Source organism: Galeopterus variegatus, unplaced genomic scaffold (assembly GCF_000696425.1).
Source record: "Galeopterus variegatus unplaced genomic scaffold, G_variegatus-3.0.2 Scaffold578, whole genome shotgun sequence".
NCBI classification, from domain to species: domain Eukaryota; kingdom Metazoa; phylum Chordata; class Mammalia; order Dermoptera; family Cynocephalidae; genus Galeopterus; species Galeopterus variegatus.
In genome coordinates, this window is record NW_007726689.1 from 335,326 (window position 1) to 358,764 (window position 23,439).

Genomic DNA, 23,439 nt, shown 5'->3' on the forward strand with positions numbered 1-23,439 from the left:
AAGATAACTCTTTCCCTATCTCACCCCCAGCATCTGTATGTGTTGCATATGTACACACACATACACACACACACTCACTCTATATGCACTCTTCCTGCCTCCCCTCCCTCTCCCAGAGTTTATTTGATTCCCCTATCTTCAACTGGCACTTTACATCAGATGTTCCAATGCCAGCTCCACATACCCCTGATTCCCCACCCTGCATACCCACCACATTTCATTAGCCATGCTGGGTGCATCAACAGTAGGTAATAGAGAGGAGTTATATGACAGATTACTTCATTGTCATTCTGTTTGTCTTTTAGATGTCTCTAAAACTGGACTCATGATTTGCCAGACTGGATCCTACTAAAATAAAGTAACATTAATTGACTCTCTTTACCTCTTTTGAAAAACCAAGAACAATAATCAAAATAAGAAATGGCAGCTTTCCATCTATTAATATAAGATAGAGCTTATAAACTGGGGTACATGTACCCTGTTTTGCTCTGGACAGTCTTGGTTTTAGGTCCATTGTTTCAGTGTAATTATTAATAGCTCCTCATTGAATCTCAAAAATGTCACAATTTGAATGACAAATAAAATAGTTATTCTACTTATAGTCCAGTGAGTAATTGTGTTCGTTCAATAGAAAATAGTTTCACAATTAGTGAGAAATCATATTGGCTCAATAAAAGAGAAAGGATCACTTGCTGACTTACTGCTAATAATCTTTATTTGTCGTATTGACCACTTGTCTGAAACTTGCTCTCTTGTCTAACATTCCCAAACATTTGACATTATCATCACTCAAATTTAAAGTATTCAAATCTGGTCACTGCCCACAAAACAAACATACCATGCCCATTTCTATCTTCAAGTCTTTGAACACCCTGTACCTCCTTCTGTTTCTCCACTCTTCCTGCATTTTTTTTCCCTCTATAAATCTTTGCTATCACTTAGACTTAACTTAGAATTCCTTCTCTGGAAAGGCTTCTCTGATCATTTCAGCCCATATCTCAGTTTCAGCCAAACTTGTTGCTATCACATCATTTAACCAGACTGTATACTGCCTGGCTGATGTACCTCCTGGGAGACTACGAGTTCCTTGCTGTCCTCGGAACACCTAGTGCACACATAGTTCTTGAAATAATGCATATAAATCTCACACTTGGCCAGTTCTCTAGTCACGTGTCACTGTTTTCAGTCATTTCACTTTTTCACCCATTATATTTCTTGCAACAACTGTCTCAGATATACCCTAGTTCAGTCTTTATTTGGCACCATCAGGCTTTACCTGTGATCGTACATACATGCTTCAAGAAATCACGGCTTGGGCCGGCCCGGTGGTGCACTGGATAGTGCGCCGCTTGGGAAGCGCGGCGGCGCTCCCGCCCGAGGGTTCGGATCCCACATACAGACCGGTTCCCGCTCACTGGCTGAGCGAGGTGCGGGAGCAACGCCGAGGGTTGCAATCCCGTTGCCGGTCCCCGGTCCGGTACGGGGGCAACACTGAGGGTTGCGATCCGTTGCCGGACACGGAAAAAGACAAAAAAAAAAAAAGAAAGAAAGAAATCACGGCTTGATATCATGTAATGTCAGGAGTCTTTCAAAGGCCTACAAGGCCCTCCACAATCTGGCCTTAACTACCTGGAGTTTCGAGCATTTCCAAGAAAATAATAATTCAGTAAATGCATGATATTTTGCTCAGGTTTTTGTTGTTGTTGTTGTTGTTGTTGTTGTTTGTTTGTTTAAATAAAATTGTCCCAGTATGAGGGAGTTCTGAGCTGCTGTGGAAAGGGCTTACTAATGAGAAACCAGGAAAACGTCACTGTGTTTTGCAGATGGTGCTGTGAGCTCTGTCCGGCATGGGCATGCTGGCCTCTCCTTACCTTAGCTGAGCATCCTTGTTGATGGGCACTAACCAGCAGGTCACTCTCCTACTGCAAACTTGCCTAGACCACCATCAATATGATGTATGCAAACATGAGAAAGAACTGCAGGTTTATGTATGCATAGACAAGGAAGGCCTCTCGTTCTCCCAGGAGCTGCAGTTGACTTGACAGCCTTTGCTTATTTATGATTGGAAAAGCTATCCAGCAGTGTTTTTTTTGTTTGTTTTTGTTTTAAATAATTTTCTTTTGTAGCTCTAAAAGTAAAGATTCTCTGTGTAAAAGTTGCAAGCTACAGAAAAGCATGCATACAAAGTCTTTAATCCCACTACCCACAGATATTTACTGTTAATATTTTGGTGCATGCCCTTCTAATAATTTAATGTCAAACTTGGGTTTCTTTTATTGAAATTTTAATTCTCTGTAATGCAGTAAATACATTTGAGTTTGGACAAAATGATTTTCATAATATCTTTGTATTACAGGTGCGTTAAGAACTTGCAACAGCTGACATGTAAGAAGCTTTAAATCATTTTGTCAAAAATAATTAGTACTTTAATAGCTGAGATTTTATAGCTCTTCTGAAACTTGGTTGAAAAATAACACGAGCATTTTAGAAGAGATTGCATGTTTATTTAAGATGTAAGTATAATCATACCTGCAGCATTTGTTAAGGGTTGTTTTGAATTAAGGTTAAGTTAAGGATTACAGTGTTGATAAACTTTGTGTTACCTCACAAATCCTTCTTGTTCAGCAGAACTTGCTCTGTGTGTGCGCTTCTTTTTTTTTTTTTAATGCGTTTCTTTTTAACTACAGGATTTTGAACTAAAAATTGAATCCTTAAAAAATCCTTCAGACCTGGGCCGGCCTGGTGGCGCACTGGATAGTGCGCCGCTTGGGAAGCACGGCGGTGCTCCCGCCCGAGGGTTCGGATCCCACATGCAGACCGGTTCCCGCTCACTGGCTGAGCGAGGCGCGGGAGCGACACCGAGGGTTGCGATCCCGTTGCCGGTCCCCGGTCCGGTACGGGGGCAACACTGAGGGTTGCGATCTGTTGCCGGACCCGGAAAAAGAAAAAAAAAAAAAAATCCTTCAGACCTGGGCCGGCCTGGTGGCGCACTGGAGAGTGCGCCGCTTGGGAAGCACGGCGGCGCTCCCGCTGAGGGTTCGGATCCCACATACAGACCGGTTCCCGCTCACTGGCTGAGCGAGGCGCGGGAGCGACACCGAGGGTTGCGATCCCGTTGCCGGTCCCCGGTCCGGTACGGGGGCAACACTGAGGGTTGCGATCTGTTGCCGGACACGGAAAAAGACAAAAAAAAAAAAAATCCTTCAGACCTAAGGAATAATGAAGTTTTTATGAAATTGCCTAATTGCATAATCTGGAATGCATCAGATAATACTGACATCTATTATTAAACTGAGATAACCACAGTTGTAGATTGGCGGAAGACGACAAAGTGAATAGCATGGAAAAGTACTAGAAATTTCTATCCTGAAGATTCCCATCAGCGAGCAGACAATTAACTGAAACATTGAAAGATAAGTCTTCCCTCCCGATAGTCCACATAACCTCAAGGTGTGGATGTGAGCTGAGGATTATAGAAAAAAAATGGGATGAGGTTCAGTCACCCACCCTATGGTTATCCACTGCTGTTAGATCAATGAAAATCCTCCTCCAAAATATAATGCCTTTCTCATATAAAACAACTCTTACAGGCCTCTTATGACCTTAGTCTTCAAAGTATTGGCAGTTCTTTGACGAAAGCTACCAGTTTTTATTCTATACATCTCAACCAAAAGCTCCCAATATTAACTGCTCACCTATTTTTGATGATGATATGGTATTGACAGGTTGCCTAGATTGTACTGAATTTTGCATGTGACATAGGAAGCCCTGGTTTCTCCCTTGCAACCAGCAATTCTTTTAGCCACTGCTACCAGTAGATGGATTAATTTAATTCATAGCTAGCTCTCCTTGGAACTCATCTTACCATTTTTTTTTTTTCAAAAAATGTACAAGTGAGGGTTGGTGGGGGCTGTTTGATCCCTTATTTTCATTTATAACTAAATTGTGCTGCTAGAGGCTGGTACCCAGGCAATCCCACTGTATTCACTGCTATCTGAGATAGTTCTTATGATTTTCAGAGCCAAAGGACTTAGAATCAAATCTCTGTAATTAAAGTGATTGATTTGGGGCATAATACTTCATTGCTCCCAAACTAGAATTTCCTAACAACATAATAAAGCAATGATATTCTTTTACTGTTTTCACTTTATTACTAATGATGCGATTGTAAACAGAGAGGTAGCTTTTTGAATTTTTTTGTTCTGAGATGTGGATGAGTATCACTGAGTTGGCGGTAGATGTGCAGAGTGATTAAAGTAGCTGGGAGAGATTGTTCATTGCTCTTAAGTATTTGTGTAACCCAGAGCTAGAGCATAATTTTTCTCCTCACCCCCCCACCACCCCGAAATTTTCAATACAGATTAAAAGAATTGCTTATGATTTGAAGAAATCAGAAGTCATTAGCTATTCAGAGTTCTCTTACGCAGGAGGCAGAAATTTAGGTTCTCTGAAGGGGTTTCTCTTTAAATTGGAGTTTATACTAGGTTGATGAAAATAATTAAATAAAAAACTGTGCAGGACAAGGCTGCAGAGCTCTGGAGAAAGAGCTGAGAAGAAAATTTAATTTCTATCTGCTGTGGTTTGACTGTGTCTCCCAAAGTTCATGTGTTGGAAACTTACAACAGTGCAACAGTGTTGAGCTGGGACCTTTAAGAGGTGATCAGGTCATGAGGGCTCTCCCTTCATAAATGGGTCCTGCCCTTATCTTGGGAGCGTATATGTAATTTTCCGTTCTCCATAAGGACACGGATCCTTAATTTTATAAATTAGAACGTCTTAAAATTAAAGGCGAATGGGGAGAGAGGGAGGAAGGTTAGCAAGAAATTGGTTAATGGACACAAAGAATGATTACGTTTTGTAATGATGAATATACTAATTATCCTGGTTTGATCATTACATATTGTACACAAGTATTGATAGTCAACTCTGCACCCCACAAGTATGTATAATCAATTATTTCAATTAAAAACAAAGTGAAGGCAAACGCACTTTTCCTACCTCATGTATATCTTACCTTGATTGGCTATGTCTGTTTCCTTCTATCTTAGCCTGACCTGTGAATTTTTATTGATCCTCTTCCTGCCGCCCCCTTATAATATTTATATATTTTTCTTCATATTCACACACACAAGATAAGATTGCAAGTGGAATTCCATCAGAGGTTAGTTCTAAAGCATGAAAGTCAACTCTCTTTACTTTGCCTTCCTGCCTCCCCAGGTCCAGCACAGAGTGTGATTCACAATTACGTCTTAATTCATAAGCGACTGGATGGATAATACAGTATATCTCGCAAGCAGCAGGTGTATTTTTATATGTGTAAAATGCTATTAGTGAATGACACATTGCATCTTTTAAGAGTTATGGTTGACAGAATGCAGGTGGCCCACTTACTTCTACTTTTACTTTTACTCTATAGGAGGTTCTCATGTGGATAAATGGTAAATGATTAATGATAAATCTTGCTGCTCAAAAGGAGCTCACAGAGAAATTGTCATCCACTCCATACGTAGTCTAAACCCCCATATAACACACAATATTTAGCAGTATATTGTAGAATTACAGGGTAAAAACTTTGAGACGATTTTGGTCTTTGCCTTTATAATGCTAACACTTAAAATAGACATAATTCATTGGGTACTTATTAGGTACCTGGCACTATAGTAAGCTCTCTTTACATATATTGTCTTATCTAACTTTCAAGACTGCCTTCAGGTGTGTACTTTATTCTTATTTTACAAATGAGAAAACCTAGGGTCATACAGGTTCAAGAAACTTGTTCACAGTAAAATCCATGCAGTTCACCCTAAAGCCTGTTCTTTTACACAAAGAAAGTATCTCCAATGCAGTTGTCTGCTGCAGAACTATGTGCCCTCTGTATACCCAAATAATTACTGTATTCTCCTCCTCCTCCATCTTCTCCACCACCTCCTCCTTACAGTCGTCATCATCATCATCACCGTTATGCCCATTCTGTAGCCCTGAGGTCTTTGGGGGAGGAGCACGGCCTCTGTAACACTTATGACTTGCTATCTTGATGCAACAATGTCATTTTCAGAACAGTGAGCTGCGGAGAAAAGCTCGCCTGTCTACTCAAAAGTTCTCAATGGGCAAAGATCTCATATAATCCACAGACAGTATCAGCAGCTAGTATCCCAGTCGTCTGCCTGCATCTCAAAAAAGCCATGGGATCTCTTAGAAGTGATTTTCAATTGCATATTAGGAAACTTTTTTTTGCAACATTTGGTTTTTTGATAAAAATTTTTAAACTATCTAATCTACTTAAAACTAAAATCTATCCAAATTGTAACTTCTTTACATTTATATTAATCCGTGAAAAGGATTGCTCTATACTCCGTATTCCAAATCTTAAGAGTTTGTACATAAACCTGAAACCTTAGGGATGACATACTTGTTTTGTCTTTTCTATCATATTTCTTTCCTCCAGGTATTAGGAAATTATTGATCCATATTTCTGAAACTGTCCATGGAAATCAATTCCAAATTTGTAAGCAGTCTGTATGTAGTTACATTCAGCTCACTGCATGTTTTCATATACCACTGTCTCTACACTTGTTCTTGAAGAGAAAACTGAACTTTTATTTCACTATTAATTTGGCCTGTTTAAACATTTTATCCTAAATTAAATATATAGTGTCACTAGAAATAGTTACAAAATAACATTTGCTAGAAGAAGGAAAAAAGCAATAAATCCAAGTAGAAAAGACAAGAGCAGACCTTACTTTTAGAGGAAAAAGAAATTCGTTGCAAAAGTTCTGGCTAACTTACATGTGAGAGTCTCTGCATTAAAACACTGGTATGTTTAAGTAACTCCTCATATTTTCACTTGCTGTTCCTGCACCCAGCCCTTTGGCAGAATTAGTGTTCATTCTCATTTTGACTTGCATTAAATGTACGAATTACAACACCCTAAGGAGTACCCTGTGTTTGACTTTGGCAAAACATGCTCCTCACACAGTGTCACCAAAACCTTTGAGTGAGAATGACTGGAGGGCCTAGAAATTTCCTAGTGTGAAGGTCACCTCTGCTTGGACATCCATTATCTCATTTCCTTAAACAGACAAAAACCTGTGAGATGTCCTATAAATCCCAAATGGGCTTCTAATTTAAAATGCTCTTCAAAAATCTAAAAAAACCATGTGTTTGTAACCTTTTTTCAAAAAGGCAGGAACTTTGAAAAAAGGAAAAGCTAGAACCAAATTGACTACAATAGCTAAGGACTAAATAAACAGTATTTTGATGAAACAATATCAGAAATCCCTTAGATTGGACGTATTTTGTACTGAAAACCAATCAGAAAATAAGAGCTATTTTTAAAAAAATCAATTCCTTCATTCCACCAGAAGTTTTAAATTGTTTCTTGATCTAAAACTGAAGTTGTAGTTTAAGTAACTATTTGAATAAGGTAAGAGTGAATCCCTGTGCTATGACATTAATGACAGGTGTACACTAAGGAACTCATTCAAGTATTTTTGCAGAACAGAGGAGTGCTGTCAGAGACAGCTGGGCTTGGAAGCTTTCCGGAAGTCTTTTATTGTTTCCCATATTGGGTGAAGTCCAAATGTGAAAGTAATTACTCTTAGGAACTGCCAAGTTTTCAGGCTGTCCAGATGACTCTGCTCTTGTTGTATGAAAGAAATATAAAGCAAGGGGCCAAGAATAGTGACTAAATTTTATTGGAAGTTTTTCCTTTTCTTGGATGATTGGACAGATAGGGTATCAGAACCCTTGACCTTGGTGTTATAACACCGTGCTCTAACCTACTAGGCTAACTGGCCAGCCCTAGTAAAAAAAAGTGATTCTAAAGGAGTAATTTCCTCAGAAGTAGGTGTTTGCTTTGATTAAAGAATGCAAAGTAGAGAATCATCTGATCAAAACCACAAAAAATAAAAGAGAAAATCACAGTCATCCAATTTGACTTACAAGTGACTTTTAGGTAATTCATCAAAGCTTGGGGTAGGGAGGGTAGGTGGAAAGCGAGGAAGCAGCTTTTGTAATTGAATGGGAAATTTTTACTTTTATTGTTCTGAAAACTTTTCATCTTCTGAAAATTTGTAAGAGTATGCTGGTTTAAGATAAACAGGCTACATTTCCAAACCTAATAGCCAATTTAAGCATATATGCCAGGTACTTTACCTCCACTATCTTACCCTCACAGCAGACCTACAAAGAAAATACAATTATAGGATGGTCACATTTTATGAGAGGGGTAAGTTTCTTGAATATTTCAAAATAATCAAATATTTCAGAACTTTCATAATTCAAGATCAGTTTTCCCATAGGAATAAATTTCAAGTAGAGATATGTTTTCAGAGCCTATGAATCTCTTATCTATGTAGTTTGTGTTTTAAAACAATTTTAAACAAAAAATAAATGCTAATAGTAACTTTGTGGTGTCTAACTTTTGTTTCTTCACTTGAAAGTTCTTGGTTCTGACAAGTGTTTTCTGTTCTACCACTTGACGAAGACTTGGATAGCACTGCTATAATTTACCAACACTGGCCATTAAAGTAACAGCACACTAGTCACCAAAGTCACATTTGGGACTTCTGAGGCACCTAAACTGTGTGGTTCAGAAGATAATAATTAAAAATGATGGATATTTTCATTTCCCACTAACGCGGTGCTCCCATCTGGCAGTATTGTAAACATAGTTTAAAGAAGTTGGGACTCTAGCTTTGAAATTCTGTGATTCTTGAGTGTAGTTTAGGTGTAGGGGATTCACATTCCTTCAAATTTTGCATATAAGGCTCATCATTATTATATATTTGGGGATGGGGGGTGGTTGGCCAGTTAGCTTAGTTGGTTAGGGCACAGTGTTATAACACCAAGGTGAAAGGTTCAAATCCCCAAACCGACCAGCTGCCAAAAACAAACAAAAAATATTGTGTATAGAGATATTTCAAAATATCAGAATTCAAATTCATATAAAATGCAACCATGTTCCTGTTTTACAGATGAAAGGACTGGTGCTTAGAGCGATTAAGAAATTTACCCATGGACACACTGCTGGTGGCAAGATCAGGTTTTGTTTGGTCAATGCCATGCTGCTGATATAACTGGATGGTCAAAGTTAAAGAGGACTAAATCCAGAAACACTTCATGAGTGGCTTCAATTAGAGAGGAATATGATTTTATGAGCCTAGAAGGGAGGGAAAAACTTTGATGTGGGGTGTCTGAAACCATGACCTGTGGGGACATTTGCATCAAAACATCTGGAAATTTAGGGCCGGCCCAGTGGCGCACTGGAGAGTGCGCCGCTTGGGAGCGCGGCAATGCTCCCGCTGAGGGTTCGGATCCCATGTGGAGACCGGTTCCTGCTCACTGGTTGAGCGCGGTGTGGGCGCAACACCGAGGGTTGCGATCCCGTTATCGGTCAGTAAAAAAGAAAAAAAAAAAAAAAAATCTGGAAATTTAAAAATTCTCGTTTCTGGGTCTTCCCCCAAAGCTCTGGTGGTGGAAGTGCGCCGCTTGGGAGCGCGGCAATGCTCCCGCTGAGGGTTCGGATCCCATGTGGAGACCGGTTCCTGCTCACTGGTTGAGCGCGGTGTGGGCGCAACACCGAGGGTTGCGATCCCGTTATCGGTCAGTAAAAAAGACAAAAAAAAAAAAAAAATCTGGAAATTTAAAAATTCTCGTTTCTGGGTCTTCCCCCAAAGCTCTGGTGGTGGATCTTGGAAATTTGCATTTTTAACAACCTCACATGGTTTACTGTAATTAAAATTTCTAAGTAATTTTAGGGCACTTACATGCTCTTTAGGCAAAACTCTCTTCTCCTACCCCAGCGTCCAGGGACCTCTACACTAACTGTCTCTTAAATAACTAAAGGCTTTCAGGAGATGTTAAGTAGATGAGAAGTACAGTGCATGGTATGTTGCTATGGAAAGGTATCATTCCATGACCCTGGCCAACTATGGCATATTTGGTCCTTGGTCACGCATTTCTTATTATGCCTCTGACCTTTCTATGGCCATTTTTTCCAGCACCATGAACTACTAACTGGGTACCGCACTGAGATGGCAGTGTTCTGATGAACTTTCACTTGAAGTTGCTACGTCAGCTGGCTTCCTGGCAGCCTAATGCTGTCTCGGCAGAGCCATGAGAGGCAAAGCTGCCCCAGAGCAGCATCTCTTCTCTCTGCTTAGGGAAACAGCTCCATGATTTCTGGCTTCTCCCCACCCCACAACCTTCCTAACACATGGGCATCCGATTTGCCACATCTCTTGAGTTCCTGTTTCATTATCAGTCTGAATTTTCTTTTTTAGATGTCCCGTCTTACCTCAAACTCAGTATGGTCTGAAACAGTTTTATAAAAATTTTCTTAGCCAGTCCTACCAACTCCCCACGACAACTTAATTAATTAATCAGTGCATAAATAAGTTAAGAATTAAGTCAATTTGTCTCCCTCTTAGTGCCTGGCATTATCCACTTTGTTACTCAGACCAATAAACTTAGTCTTCTTTTCTTCCTTACCACACTGTACCATCCGTACCATCCTTACCAGTGTTTCCGGAAGTCCAATCAGCTATACTGCCAACATACATCCCAAATTTGTCCACATTCATGTCCATTGTTACCATGTACCAGCCACCAACATCCTCTCCTTTGGAAATACAAGAGATAATATCCCTCTACATGCTCTCTATGATTGACTTCTTATAAGAAGAAATATTTATTAATGTTAATAATTAATGAAACCCATGTAGAAGCAATCTAATTAAATCAGAATATTTTAAAGGGATGTCTGTGCTGTCTGAGTGAGCTCACGTTGGGTACCAGATTCTTGTCTCAATATTCAGGCATTTGTCTAGTTCTGATATTTCCATGTAACAGTACCTGTAGGCATTTCTCAATGTGAGATTTCCATGGAGCTATTAAAGGGGTTTGTGATTAATGGTTGAGTTCATATCCTATAATGAAAACTTGATACAGCTTGTCATATATGTTAAGTTATAGAGAATGCTTTGGTCTTATCCACATCCTCTCTTGTACTTCATAGCATTGTTGTTCCAAAACATTTGCACTAATGTTTATATCTCTTTTCTTCAGCACTCATCACCAATTCTTCCTTTTTACTTATAAACAGATTCAATTTCTAGATATAAGTACTGAGTCATTATCAGATAGTTTCTTCAAGTCTGTCCAGCGGGATGCTGGCTGTGACCGTGACACTGGGACTCAGTGTTTCTAATTTGCTTGCTCTGTTACCATCTCTACCCCTGTTATAGTTTGGATAAAGCTGATTTTCAGGCTATCATCTCTTCATTGTTGGAAACTTTGATTTATTTCAGAAAGTCATTTTAGAATTTTTTTCAAGGGTATGTGTCACCTGTGTTTGGACTTTTTGATTTGTCTCTTTCGCCAATTATTTTAAAAGTCATTAACTGGAAGATTTACTTAATTGGTATCATGGAAGGGATTTCTCAAGGTATAAGAGTTTAGACTTGGAAACATCAAGACCCTCTTCCAATGCTCTTTTTTGTTGTGGTGGCAAACATATAACATAAAATTTGCCATCTTAACCATTTTTCTGTGTACAATTCAGTAGTCTTAAGTATTTTCACACTGTTGTGGTCTTTAGAACTTTTTCATCTGCAAAACTGAAATTCTGTGCCCATTAAACAACTCCTGGGTGTGCTCAGTGACCTTTCTGAGTCGTTGGCTGCGGGTCTCTGGTGTGTCCTGAGCCATTGGTCCTGCACCAAAATGCTTCAAAGCATTATTAAAAATGTTTGGATCTTCATGACACCCGACAATACCCAACTTTACCAGGAGATTTGGGTAGGAACAAGGTTGACGGGCTTCATTGTTTATAAAATCAGGAGTGCAGATAAAAGAAGTAAAGCTTTGAAGGGTGCAAGTCCTGGCCTGCTCATGGTCATCATTAACCAGCTGTACTTGGAGTACACATGAGAAGAAATGTCAGTCTGCCTGAAAACTGAAGCTGTGTTAGATGGGAACATGGAACATTGCTGTACATTTGTACAAGAACTGTGTACTTCGCAGCATGAGTAAATGTATTTGTGAGATGTACCACTACCCGTACTGGGAATGCTTTCAGCATGTTCCCCTCTCAGCTCCCTCCTGTCTAGTCCTTTCTTTCTTTCTTTATTTTTCTCTCTCTCTCTTTTTTTGTTTTATTATTATTATTTAACTTATTTGTTTTTGTTTTTGTTTACATTCTCAAATGTTGCAGAGCAATTGGGGGTAGGGGGAGATGGGAAAGGGAGGTGGATAAAGTGGGAGGAGAAGGGAGAAGAGAGTGGCATGGTCAAGGCTCATGGCAACCCCCCCATTCTGGCAGGGGAGTCCAGGGGGCTTCCAGTGACAGCTTGATCATCACTTGGCTAGATGCAGGTGTCAGGGCGATGTGGCTGAAGGCTTTGGCCCCTCACTGACCCTTGGGATGCCAGAGTGCTTCCAGTAGATGCTCGGTTGTCATCACTGGGCTGAGTACAGATGCGGGGAGAGGTGGGGGGATGGTGTCGTGGCTGAGGACCTGGGCCCTCTCCCCATCTCAGCTTGGGAGCCTGGGGGGCTTCTGGTCCTTCAAGGTTTTGTAGGTGTTCTTTGGTGGTGTTAGACCTTTACTGGTTAATATCAGAACTTTGTCTCTGATCTGTGGGGGTTTTGTTTTTTCTTTCAGTTCTGTGTTGGATTATTTGTTGTTCCCCCCACTTAAACTGCACTAGAACTAATTTGTTGTCCATTGCTTACTTCTAAAATGGGGGAACTTCTTGTGGGAACCAGCACTTGAGCGCTGTGGTTGAGCTCAATCATTGCTGCTTTGCTGCTGATTCTCTGGGGAAGACTTTTTGTAAAGCTCAGGAAAAATTGCTGACCTTATAAGCACTTCTGGGTCTTATGAGGTCTGGTATACTCAGTTTATGTGGAAACTCTGGTCTTGGACTGAGTCTTTTCAGCAAACTGCACCCCCCGCAGTTCTGTATTCCTGACCAGTGTCCACCGAGTGGGCCTGTGCTGATTGTAGAGCAGATCAGCTGTCCATGCTGTGCCCCAATATTCCCCTCGTGGGCCCATCTCCCCCACCGCCTGCACTCCAAACACTTCCCATGGAGCAGGGCATGCACCAGCCCCTTGCAATGACTCACTAGCCTCTGAGTGGCTCCTTTTTTCAGTTGTCTGTGACCCCTCACTCTTATGTGGGTCCACAGGAACCCTGTTAGTGGTCTTGCTGGCCTGTGGGCCACCAAGGTCCTCTTCTCCCCTGCAGCCTCCAAGTAACTTCATAGATAGGACACAGCTGTGGCTTTTGCCAGCTCTTGCTCCATGTGCTCACCAGGGCCAGCCTTGAAGTGGCTGAGGCTCAAAGCTCTCAGAGAGGTCCTTTCTCTCATTGTAGCTTCTCTCACCTTCATGAACTCTGTAGGTCTCTCTTCCTCCAAGCTCTAACGACCCCAGCTTGGCAATCATTGCTTTTTAATAGCTATAAATTAGTTGATTGTGGGAGAGTGATGCTGGGGACTGTCTATTCTGCCATCTTGACCAGACGTGCCCTGTGTCGTTCTTCAGACTGAAGCAGATACAGTCAGAATCCTACCAAGCAACCCATCCTTAGGAAACCCAAGGAACTGAAGCATAGACACCCTGAGTGTCACAGAAGTTGGTGATCAGGATCTAGGCACTTATGGAAGGATTCTGATGTTCAGTAAATGTGTGTTAAACACATGATTCTGCCACTTAAAAAATAAACAACTTCCCATTGCCTCCCCCCTTCAGCCCCTAAGCCATTATTCTACTTTCTGTGTCTATGAATTTGACTACTTTAGATAATTCATAAGCAGAATTATATAGTACTTGTCTTTTTGTGACTGGCTTATTTCACTTAGCATAATGTCCTCAAGGTTTATCCATGTTGTAATATGTGTAAGGATTTTCTTTCTTTTTAAGGCTGAATAATATTCTATTGTATATATAAACCACATTTTGTTTATCCATTCATCATCAATGATACTCAGGTTGCTTCCATATCTTAGCTGTTGTGAGTACTGCTGCTATAAAGGTGGCTGTACAAATAACTTATCAAGATCCTGATCTCAATCCTCTGAATGTATACCCAGAAGTGGAATTACTGAATCATATGGTAATTCTATGTTTAATTTTTTGAGGAACCACAATGCTGTTTTTCCACAGCCGCTGTGCCATTTTACATTCCCTTAAACAATTCACAAGTGTTCTAATTCTCTACATTGTAGCCAACACTAGTTATTTTTAGTTTTTTTGATAATAGCCATTCTAATGATTGTGAGGTGATATCTCATTGTTTTTATTTGCATCTTCTTAACGATCAGTGAGGTTGAGCGTCTTTTCATATGCTTGTTGGCCATTTGTATATCATATCTGGAGAAATGTCTATTCAAGTCTGTTGCCCATTTTTTAACTGAGTTAATTGTCTATTCTTGAGCTGTAGGCATTCTTTATATATTCTAGATATTAACCTCTCTTTATAAGATTGTCGATTTACAAATACTTTCTCTCATCCCGTATGTTGCCTTTTCACTCTAATGAGTGCATCCTTTGATGCACAGAACCCATGGATACAAAGCTTTTGATGACATAAAGGACCCAGGTCTTTTAATGGGTCAGTCACAATTCCAGCTCCAAGAGAAAAAGGAATAGAACACAGCTTAACCTAAGGACAAAACAGAAGGCCACTTGCTAGAGTGTCAATGAAAAACCAGGTAGTTATTTAAGTAACATTCAGTCTCTAAAGGCTTTCTTTTTTATTTAAAAAAAAAATGCTTAGATTTACAAGTTAAGGGAATAAACTGATATGTCAGAAAGCTAATCAAAGTCAACCCATCCTATCAAACATTAAAAAAGAACCTCTGTTTGAGACTGAAGCTTTCTGACTTATCGGGGAATTGGTGGTAGGTAGAGACAGCAGGTGTAGAGCACATGCTTGCCTTCCATTTGTCTGTCGGGGCCATATTATCCACTAAGGTGGTTCACTTAACTGCTTCCTCCACGAAGCGTTCAGCACCAATAGACTCCACACTGCCATGTAGCATTTAGTCTAGGAGTTCATGAATATCATCATGTGATACTATTTAACACTCATTTTTAGATACCATTAAAAAATGCAGTGTAAGCTATTTCATGTTTCTGGGAGTAAATGTTATTTCTCCAAAGAGACCTTATCTATCTTCCATATCCTATTCTAAACTAGTTTTAGCTTTTATACACACTTCTTTTTTGTCATGTATTTCAGTTTTTATATTATTTCTTTCATTTTTATAAATTAAAATTTTTTTTTATTTACTTATATTTTCATTGAATCATAATTGATTATACATATTTTGGGGGTTCAACATTAACATATGGTGATCAAATCAATATTATTAGCATATATTTATTACAAATCATACTTATTCTTTATGCCCCTTATCCAGTCTCTCCCCATCCCCCTCTCCCTCTCCCTTCTCATCTTTGATAACCCCAGATTTTTTCTCTCCTTCTGAAAGAGTAACAGGCCCTGTGGCAGCAGCAACCTACTTGGTTGTGGGAGGAGGGGTCGGTCCCCAGCTCCATCATTTTATACATTCTAAGTTGGTGTTGCAGAGCAGTTGGGTGGCAGGGGGAGAGGGAGGAGGGGAAGGAAATAGGGTGGGAGAAGGAGGAAGGAGGGGGATGTGGTTGAGGCCCATGGCACCCCCTCATTCCTGCAGGGGAGACCAGGGGGCTTCAAGCTGTGGTTCAGTCATCATCGCTGGGCTGGTTGCAGGTGGGGGGAGGGTGTGTGTCCGAGGTTTTCTGTTCCCCACCATCCCGGTTTGGGAGGCCAGAGCACATACTGGGCTGATTGTGGGTGTCAGGGGGCATGGCTGGTGCTTCCCCCCACACTGGCTTGGGGTCCCAGGGGTCTTCTGGTCCTTCTAGGTTTTATAGGGGTTCTTTGGCGAAGTGAGATCTTTACTAGTTAATATCAAACTTTGTTTCTGGTCTGTGGGTATTTTGGGGTTTTTTTTCAGTTCTGTGTTGGATTATTTGCTCTTCCCTCCACTACACACTGCACTGGAACTAATTTGTTGTCCATTGCTTACTTCTAAAATGGAGGAACTTCCTGTGGGGAACCAGCACTTGGGCCCTGTGGTTGAGCTAAATTGCTGCTTTGCTGCTGATTCTCTGGGGAAGGCTTTTTGTGCTATAATGTATGCTATACGAAGTTATTACGAGGGTTGCGATCCCGTTATCGGTCAGTAAAATTGGGCCCTGTGGTTGAGCTAAATTGCTGCTTTGCTGCTGATTCTCTGGGGAAGGCTTTTTGTGCAGCTCAGGTTTTAATGGTTGACTTTATAGGTACTTTTGGGCCGAGTGAAATCCATTACACCTGGGTTTTGTAGAAACTCTGGTCTGGGCCTGAGTCTTTTCATCAAATTGCACCCCTTGCAATTCTATATTCCTGACCAGTCTCCTCTGAGTGGTCCTTCACTTTTTGGGGGGCAGATCAGTTGTCTTTGCTGTGTCCCAGTGTTCTCCTGGTGGGCTCATCTCCCTCACCACCCATGCTGCAAACACTTCCCATGGGTCGGGTCATGAGCTAGTCCCTAGAGATGACTCACCTGCCTCTGAGTGGCTCCTTTTTTCAGTTACCTGCGGCCCTTTGCTCCTGTGTGGGTCCACAGGAACCCTCTTAGTGGTCCTGCTGGCCTGAGAGCCACCAAGGCCCTCCTTTCCCCTGCAGCCTCCAAGGAACTTTATCTGAGAGGAACAGCATCGAATTTTGCCAGCTCCTGCTCCGTGCACTCCCCAGGGCCAGCCTTGAAGTAGCCAGGATTCAAAATGGTAGGAGCAATTCTTTCTTTCTCTCATCGTGGTTTCTCCTGCCTTCGTGAACTCCGTAGGTCTCTCCTCCTCTTCCCCCGAGCTCTATTGGCCCCCCAGCTTGGCTGTCATTGCTTTTTAATAGTTGCAAATTCGTTGATTTGTGGGAGAGAGTGACACTGGGGACCATCTATTCCACCATCTTGTTAGGAAGCCTCTTATTTCAGTTTTTAATTCTTTATTTCCATTCTTCTTACTGTTGTTGACAATCTGCTTCCGCTCTAGATGAAAAACTCCATCTAACATATCAGATCTCTCAGAAGCAAAGGAGTTCATGTATAAGAAATATTCAAACTTTTAATCTTTCATTTTTTTAATCAAAAAAAAAAAGAATCTCAAGATTTTTTGGACATCAATTATCAACTTAAATATGAGAAAGACATTATAAATATTAGAAATGAGAATTTAAAATTAGTTTTCTAATAGCTTCTGAAAAAAAGTAATACACTGATATGGTAAAACAAATTTCTAATAATAATCATTAAAAATTTGAAGGGTTTTCCTCCATAAGAAATTTTTATAACAGTTATAATGCATGTATACATAACCGTTTTAAAATGTACACAAATTGGATCATACCATTTGGATTGTCCTGCTCCGTATGTTTTTCACTTAATCGTGTGTCTTGGGGTTCTTTCATGTTAGCACCTAATGCACATCATCCTGGTACATTTTATAGCTTTATTGTATTCATTGTAATCTATTTAACCATTCTCATGTCATTGGACAAAACATACATTTTGGTATACTTTTGCAAGTATATCTAAAGTATATGTTATATTCCAACAGTGGAGTTAGTAGGTTTAAATATGTTGTGCATCTTCAATTATATGTAATGTGCAATTTTAGCCTCATGTTTTTGATCCACAAGGTGTTTGAGGGATTTTCAAACTTTCTTGTGGTGGTTGCTGATTAAAAATTCCAAGAAAGGTAAATGAGTCAAACCTAGAAATGATCACTCAGTAGTAAAAAGATAAAGTGAAATTATACACTATGAATAGTTAGAGGAGGAATAGAGGAAGTAAATTGTCATGAAAACTACAATATACATCCCAATTAACTGCTGACTTAGACAAAAAAAAGAAAAGAAATCCATACTCGATGGCTTGTAATGTTATTATTGAAAAGTGTTATTTTTGCAAAGGCTAACACACTAGACCAATGTAAAGGAGGCATTCTCTACTGTTGATGCCTGTCATCAGGTGTGGACAGGGTTAGAATTTGGGTTGTCAGTAGAAACATGATATTGACATGGAGATGTCATGATTCTGTATTGCAGGCACTGTAGTCCTGTATCATCTTCCAAATCTAATGGGTTTGAGGGTTGTTAATTTGTTTTAACCTGTTCTGGGATCATTGGATAGTCTTTGTACTCTGGAAACTGTCAGAGTCAAGACCAATGGCAGTTCAGGTTTTGTTACCAGGAAAATCAGTGACCTCTCCTGTGTTTATAAAGAATTGCTACTGTTGGGTCTGCTGTTTCCATGTTTTGACAGCTGACAAAATCTCATACCATTTTTTCTTTTTCCAATTGAAGGATAGAAGTGTCATAAAACATTTTCATCACCCAATCCTAGAAGTAATTGTGCTTTTGGTTTTTGAGTTAGGGTGGAGATTGGGGATGTAGGCACTTCAGAATAAAAGGGCTTTTGATTCCAAAATACTTTACATTGAAGTTGAGGGCCAGTAAGGGAACAAAGTAAAAGTGGTTTTTATCAACTACTGATGTTCATGTGGAAAATGGAAATAGTTGAAAGTCTTCATGATTTATACACAAGTCTCTTCCCAGGGTATTCTTAGTCATTACTTGGATATTCCATTTTGACTTCCAGATGGCAATAAATTGGAAAACAGAATTATTCAATCTTTTCTCAAGTAAATAAATGGTCAGACCTCACGGTCAGAGCATGGTTTTAAAGAAGCTTAGCTATATCTCTCTTATACTGCTTATGTATATATCCAAAGAAGAATCCCAACCATATACATATGCATTCTCTCAGTATTCTGTCATCATCACTAATTGTTCCTATTGCTTTTTACACACACACACACACACATCATATGTATGTTTATTGTCTCCTGCGATAGGCTGTAGATCTTCTCTCCCCACCCTAGTGAATACTATCATATCTGACACTTAGTGGATGTTGATTAAGTAGGTGTTGATTCAATAAGTGAAACAATCTTTTCTGTACCAGTCCTAATGCCACTTTGTCATCCAAGGGCTAATCAAGGATTAGCGTTATGTCCCAACTTCATACTAAAAAATTCACTAGTAAAGTCTTGCAAGCTCGTACCATTGTGATTGTGTATTCAGTGGATCAGTTGTGGCCAGGCACCTATTTAAAACAGATTTTTAAAAATTATCAATGTAATAATATGCTGGCTTTAAAATAGTCAAATAATGTAGAAAAGTATATAGTACAAAAACAGAAGGCTCCCACCCCCACCCATGGAGTATCACAATTAACTACCCAGTGGGTATTCTTGGCACCTCATTGAGGACATGCCATGACAAATGGCTAATGACGAAGAAACAGGCTTTTTCTGGACTAGAATCCAAAACAGTGGTTTGAAAAGAAAAGCCTCAGCTAATGAGGGCTGTGACCGCCCCTCATTCTTGCTGCGTTGTTGCTGAGGGAGAGCAGAAATATCCATGCCCTCTCCACTGAGCTCTGTGCTACTCCATTGACTGTTCTAATCAAAACTAGGCTTCGACAAGAAAAAAATGATACATTTCTTTAAAGGAAAATAAAAGTATGCCAGTATGACCTTACAGCTGAGAAAAGACATGTGATATAACAGTCATCTGCCCTCATTAAACACAGTGGCCCAAACTCAGCCTATTTGAGGCACTAGATTTGGAATAATCTGCATCACCAGATTGAAACATGTATTGCACGTGAGCCAGATGCTTTCCTGTACCAACGGCCTTTCCTTCAAGACGTTCTGTGGAAAACCAGCAACTTCCTACTGTGAACTTGCTGGCTTTTCACTTATTGTGAAAAGTTGGCACATGTCCAACGTTATGGGGACGGGGCCGGCCCAGCGTGGAGCCGCCTGCACACCCGGCGCTGAAGGGCTCCCTGACCGTGCTCAGATCAGCAACGCCACCCTGGGAGTCCGCGTCCCTCCGCGGGGCAGGGGAAGTGTCGCCGTGCAGGGGGTGGCCTCCGCAGGCCTCTGGAAACCCCGGAGGGTGCCGTGGTGTGGACGGAATGTTTCTTTATAAAAAGACCAGTGATGTCCCCCAGCAAGGGGAAGGGTGACTGCCAGGCCCGGAGGAAAGTGAGAGACCAGCACAGACACGAGCGCGTCACACGGAGCCTCAGCCCTGTCAACCGGCCGAGAATAAACCCGGAAAAATACACAAGTGCAAGTTGCCGTAGCAACGGGAATAATACGAGCAATCAAGTTCTCCTTAAGTCAATTTCCTTGACTTTCAATTATGGATAATTATCGTTAACCTCTCTTACATGACAGAATGAGAGAAGGAAAGATGATTTTCAACATTGAGGGATAGACAAAGTAAAGCAGCCGTAATAACAACAACAAATAGTAATAGAATAAGAATATAATAAACACTGCTTTATTGGGCTACCTATGTATTTGAGGCTTGATGCTAACTAAATGCCTTACTTAAACTACTTTTGCAAGTTAGATGTTATTCTCATTTCAGATGAAAAAGCCTTAAGTAACTCGCCCAGTTATGAAACTAGTAAGTGATTGAGCTGTGATTGGAGCCTACTGTATAAAGGCTTCAGTTTGCAACTCTGATCTACTGGTAGTGGCTTAAAGTGGTTAAGAACTTCCATGCTAGTACTGGCATGGCCAGGAGGAGTGCCAAGACCAATCAGCAGTAGTGCCTGCCGTGGACATAAATAAGGACTGGGGCAGGATAGCGTAAACTTCGTGTTTGCCCGCTCCATCATGCTGTTTCTCAAGATAACGTCACTTAGGGAGGAAAAACTGTCTCCTTACCTTAGAGTGTATTTTGGGAAAGTGTCACAGTGTGACACTATTATAATAAAAACCACTTGATTCTGAAGTGTGCAATGGCTGAGATGTGCCAGGGGCAGAGCTAGTGGCTTCCCACAAATAACAATCATCCTGTTGGCTGAGCAGATCCCCCACTGCTCCCCAACAGTCACATTGTCACGTCGCAACAATGCGCCTTTGCCCACAGACACACGGGCCCAATGGCTGGCACTGTCGGTTTCCCTGAAAAGTGCCACTGTCCTCTATTCTGAGTCAGCCTTATTGTTCAGAGCTTAGGGAATGAGGCTTATGTTCAGATATGGGACAATAATATGTGCTTTACGCTTGTTGTCAGCAATATTGTGGGTCACCATGATATCAAAACCTACAATTCTACAATGGTCTGAAATGACCTCCCCCTACCCTAATTCTCAAACTTGTGCATACGTATTTGCCCCTAACTCAGGTGCCACTTCCTCTGAAGGCTTCCAGGACCACTTCCAACAGCCAGAGTTAGCTTATTAATTTTTGTCATCCCAGCATCTAAAACCATGCTGATAAATTATTAATGATTAAAAGGATAAATTGTGTTGATACTTCAGAAACTGGGAATAAACTACAATGATTTTGAAACCCAGGAAGATTAAAGAAAAGTAACTATTTCACACATTCTTTCCTTGGATCGACTCTGATCATGAGTGAAGCACACGCACAGTCTAGCAGCAAGTGCAGTAGAGGAGGGGCTCTGGGCTGGTGTGATTTCTGGGTACCCTGGGCTGGAGTCAGTGAGGAAGGCAATGTTTTATAAACTATGCTTGGTGGTTCAGAAGAATCACAGGTCTGCATCTGCCACTCAATTCAACAGTTGTTCGCTCGCTCGTTTATCTCCCACTGACTTCTAAGAGGGGATGCTGCTCTTTTGGGCAGGAGAAGGCTAGGTAGGCACATCTCCCGCATGTGGTCGGCCAGCTCTCCTTTCAATCCAGGGTGTGGTTTGCATACTCTGAGACCCACACTTCAGGGGTTCACTCCATAAGGGAGGCTGCTCGTTCTAGTTGCCAAGTCCTTTCACACTTCAGGAGCTCAACATGTTGAAGGGCTCTCCTGTTTCCTTACCAGTTCTGTGATTTAAAAAACTCATATGTCAGGTTTTGGGGTTTTTGGGTTTTGGGGTTGTTTTTTTTTTCATATTTTTAACAATCTTTCCCTTTTCAGTAGTCTTTTGACCACCTTTGCCTATGTGGAAACAAACACATTATGGAGCATTGAAGAACAGTTTTAGAGCAGTTTTAGTACATGGTTCTGGGGAGCTCAGAGAAGCAAGCTTGCACTTATCTCTTCCTGGGTGAGCTTCCTGGAGGAGGTTGACAGTAGAGCTAAGTTTTGAAGGAGGCTCTTTCTGGCTTCTATGAGAAAGATGGATCAGAGAGTGGGAAGGAAGGGGTCACCAAGGACAGTGGTGTGGAGCCTGCTGCAGGAGTCCAAGGAGAGGCCAAGGAGGCCCTTATTAAAGGGCAGTCCAGACATAGAGGAAGAGTTGGTTTAAAGAGAGAAACAGATTTTTAGGGGAATAGAGCCAGTGGGACTTGGAAAAGTGTTGAACGTAGGATAGAATTGAGATAATTTCAAGAGTTTGCAGCCACACCCATCTCCTTCCCAAGGAACAGCTCTTCAGCTGAAATACAAAGGTCACCAGGGTTCTTCATGAGATCCTTCTCTGTATCTCTTCCCATTTTCCATGACCTCTTTTTGGAATGTTGATAAAGAGTAAGTGGTATGGCATATGATCTTCAGAATAAAGTACTGAGAATAGTATTAGTTCTTATTTGCAGAACACCCTCAGATATTTCCAGGTAAATGCAAACTATTACGATTCTTCTATGTCTATTTCCTGCCGATGGCCAACCAGTCTTCTAAGTAAGGTTTTATGTCCAGGAATGAAATTATTTTTCTAAATATTGTTTCTCTTCTCTTTTCATTATGAAGTATATTCGGTGCTCTTCGAACTGGTGCTTATATGGTGTACATTTTGATGACCAAAGGCCTGAAGCAGTCAGTTTGTGACCAGAGTTTTTACAATGGACCTGTCAGCAAATTCTGGGCTTATGCATTTGTGCTAAGCAAAGCACCCGAACTAGGTGAGTGCCTTCTCTCCTTCCAAATCCTCCCCCTCTCTTTGTAGCTACATATATCCACAATATTTATTAAAAGTGACCAAAGAAACAATTTGAAAGTCCTGTTTTCTTGGTTGCAGGAAAGTTATAATGAATGAATTTGAGTTCTTGACTGACTTCCACTTTTTCTCAGCCCCACCCCCCTCCTTTTAAATAATGGTGCATTGTGTATATTAAGAGCAAAGTAGTTTACATAGGACATGCTGACTTTTCAAGTACTACTAAAAGTGCACTTCTAGGGGCTTGTAGAATATGCACAGTTCCCCCTCTAAGGCCCATTAACAGCTGAGCTAATATTAGAATATGGGGTAAAAAGAGCAACAGTTATTTCCAAGTCCAATGCCTAAGCATATCTTCATCTCTCAAATTGGGATTCAGATTAGGAAATTAAGCTTTTCATTTGGGTATCCCTAACAAATGCTAA

At 40.7% G+C, this 23,439-nt stretch overlaps 1 protein-coding gene across 1 annotated transcript in view; it reads left to right on the plus strand.

Annotated features, from left to right (window-relative positions):
- ELOVL6 (ELOVL fatty acid elongase 6) overlaps positions 1-23,439 on the plus strand; it is a 118,604-nt gene that overhangs the window by 83,639 nt on the left and 11,526 nt on the right. The window contains exon 3 of the mRNA XM_008570178.1: positions 22,828-22,979. Within this exon, the coding sequence (XP_008568400.1) occupies positions 22,828-22,979 (152 nt within the window). The remainder of the gene's footprint in view (positions 1-22,827; positions 22,980-23,439) is intronic.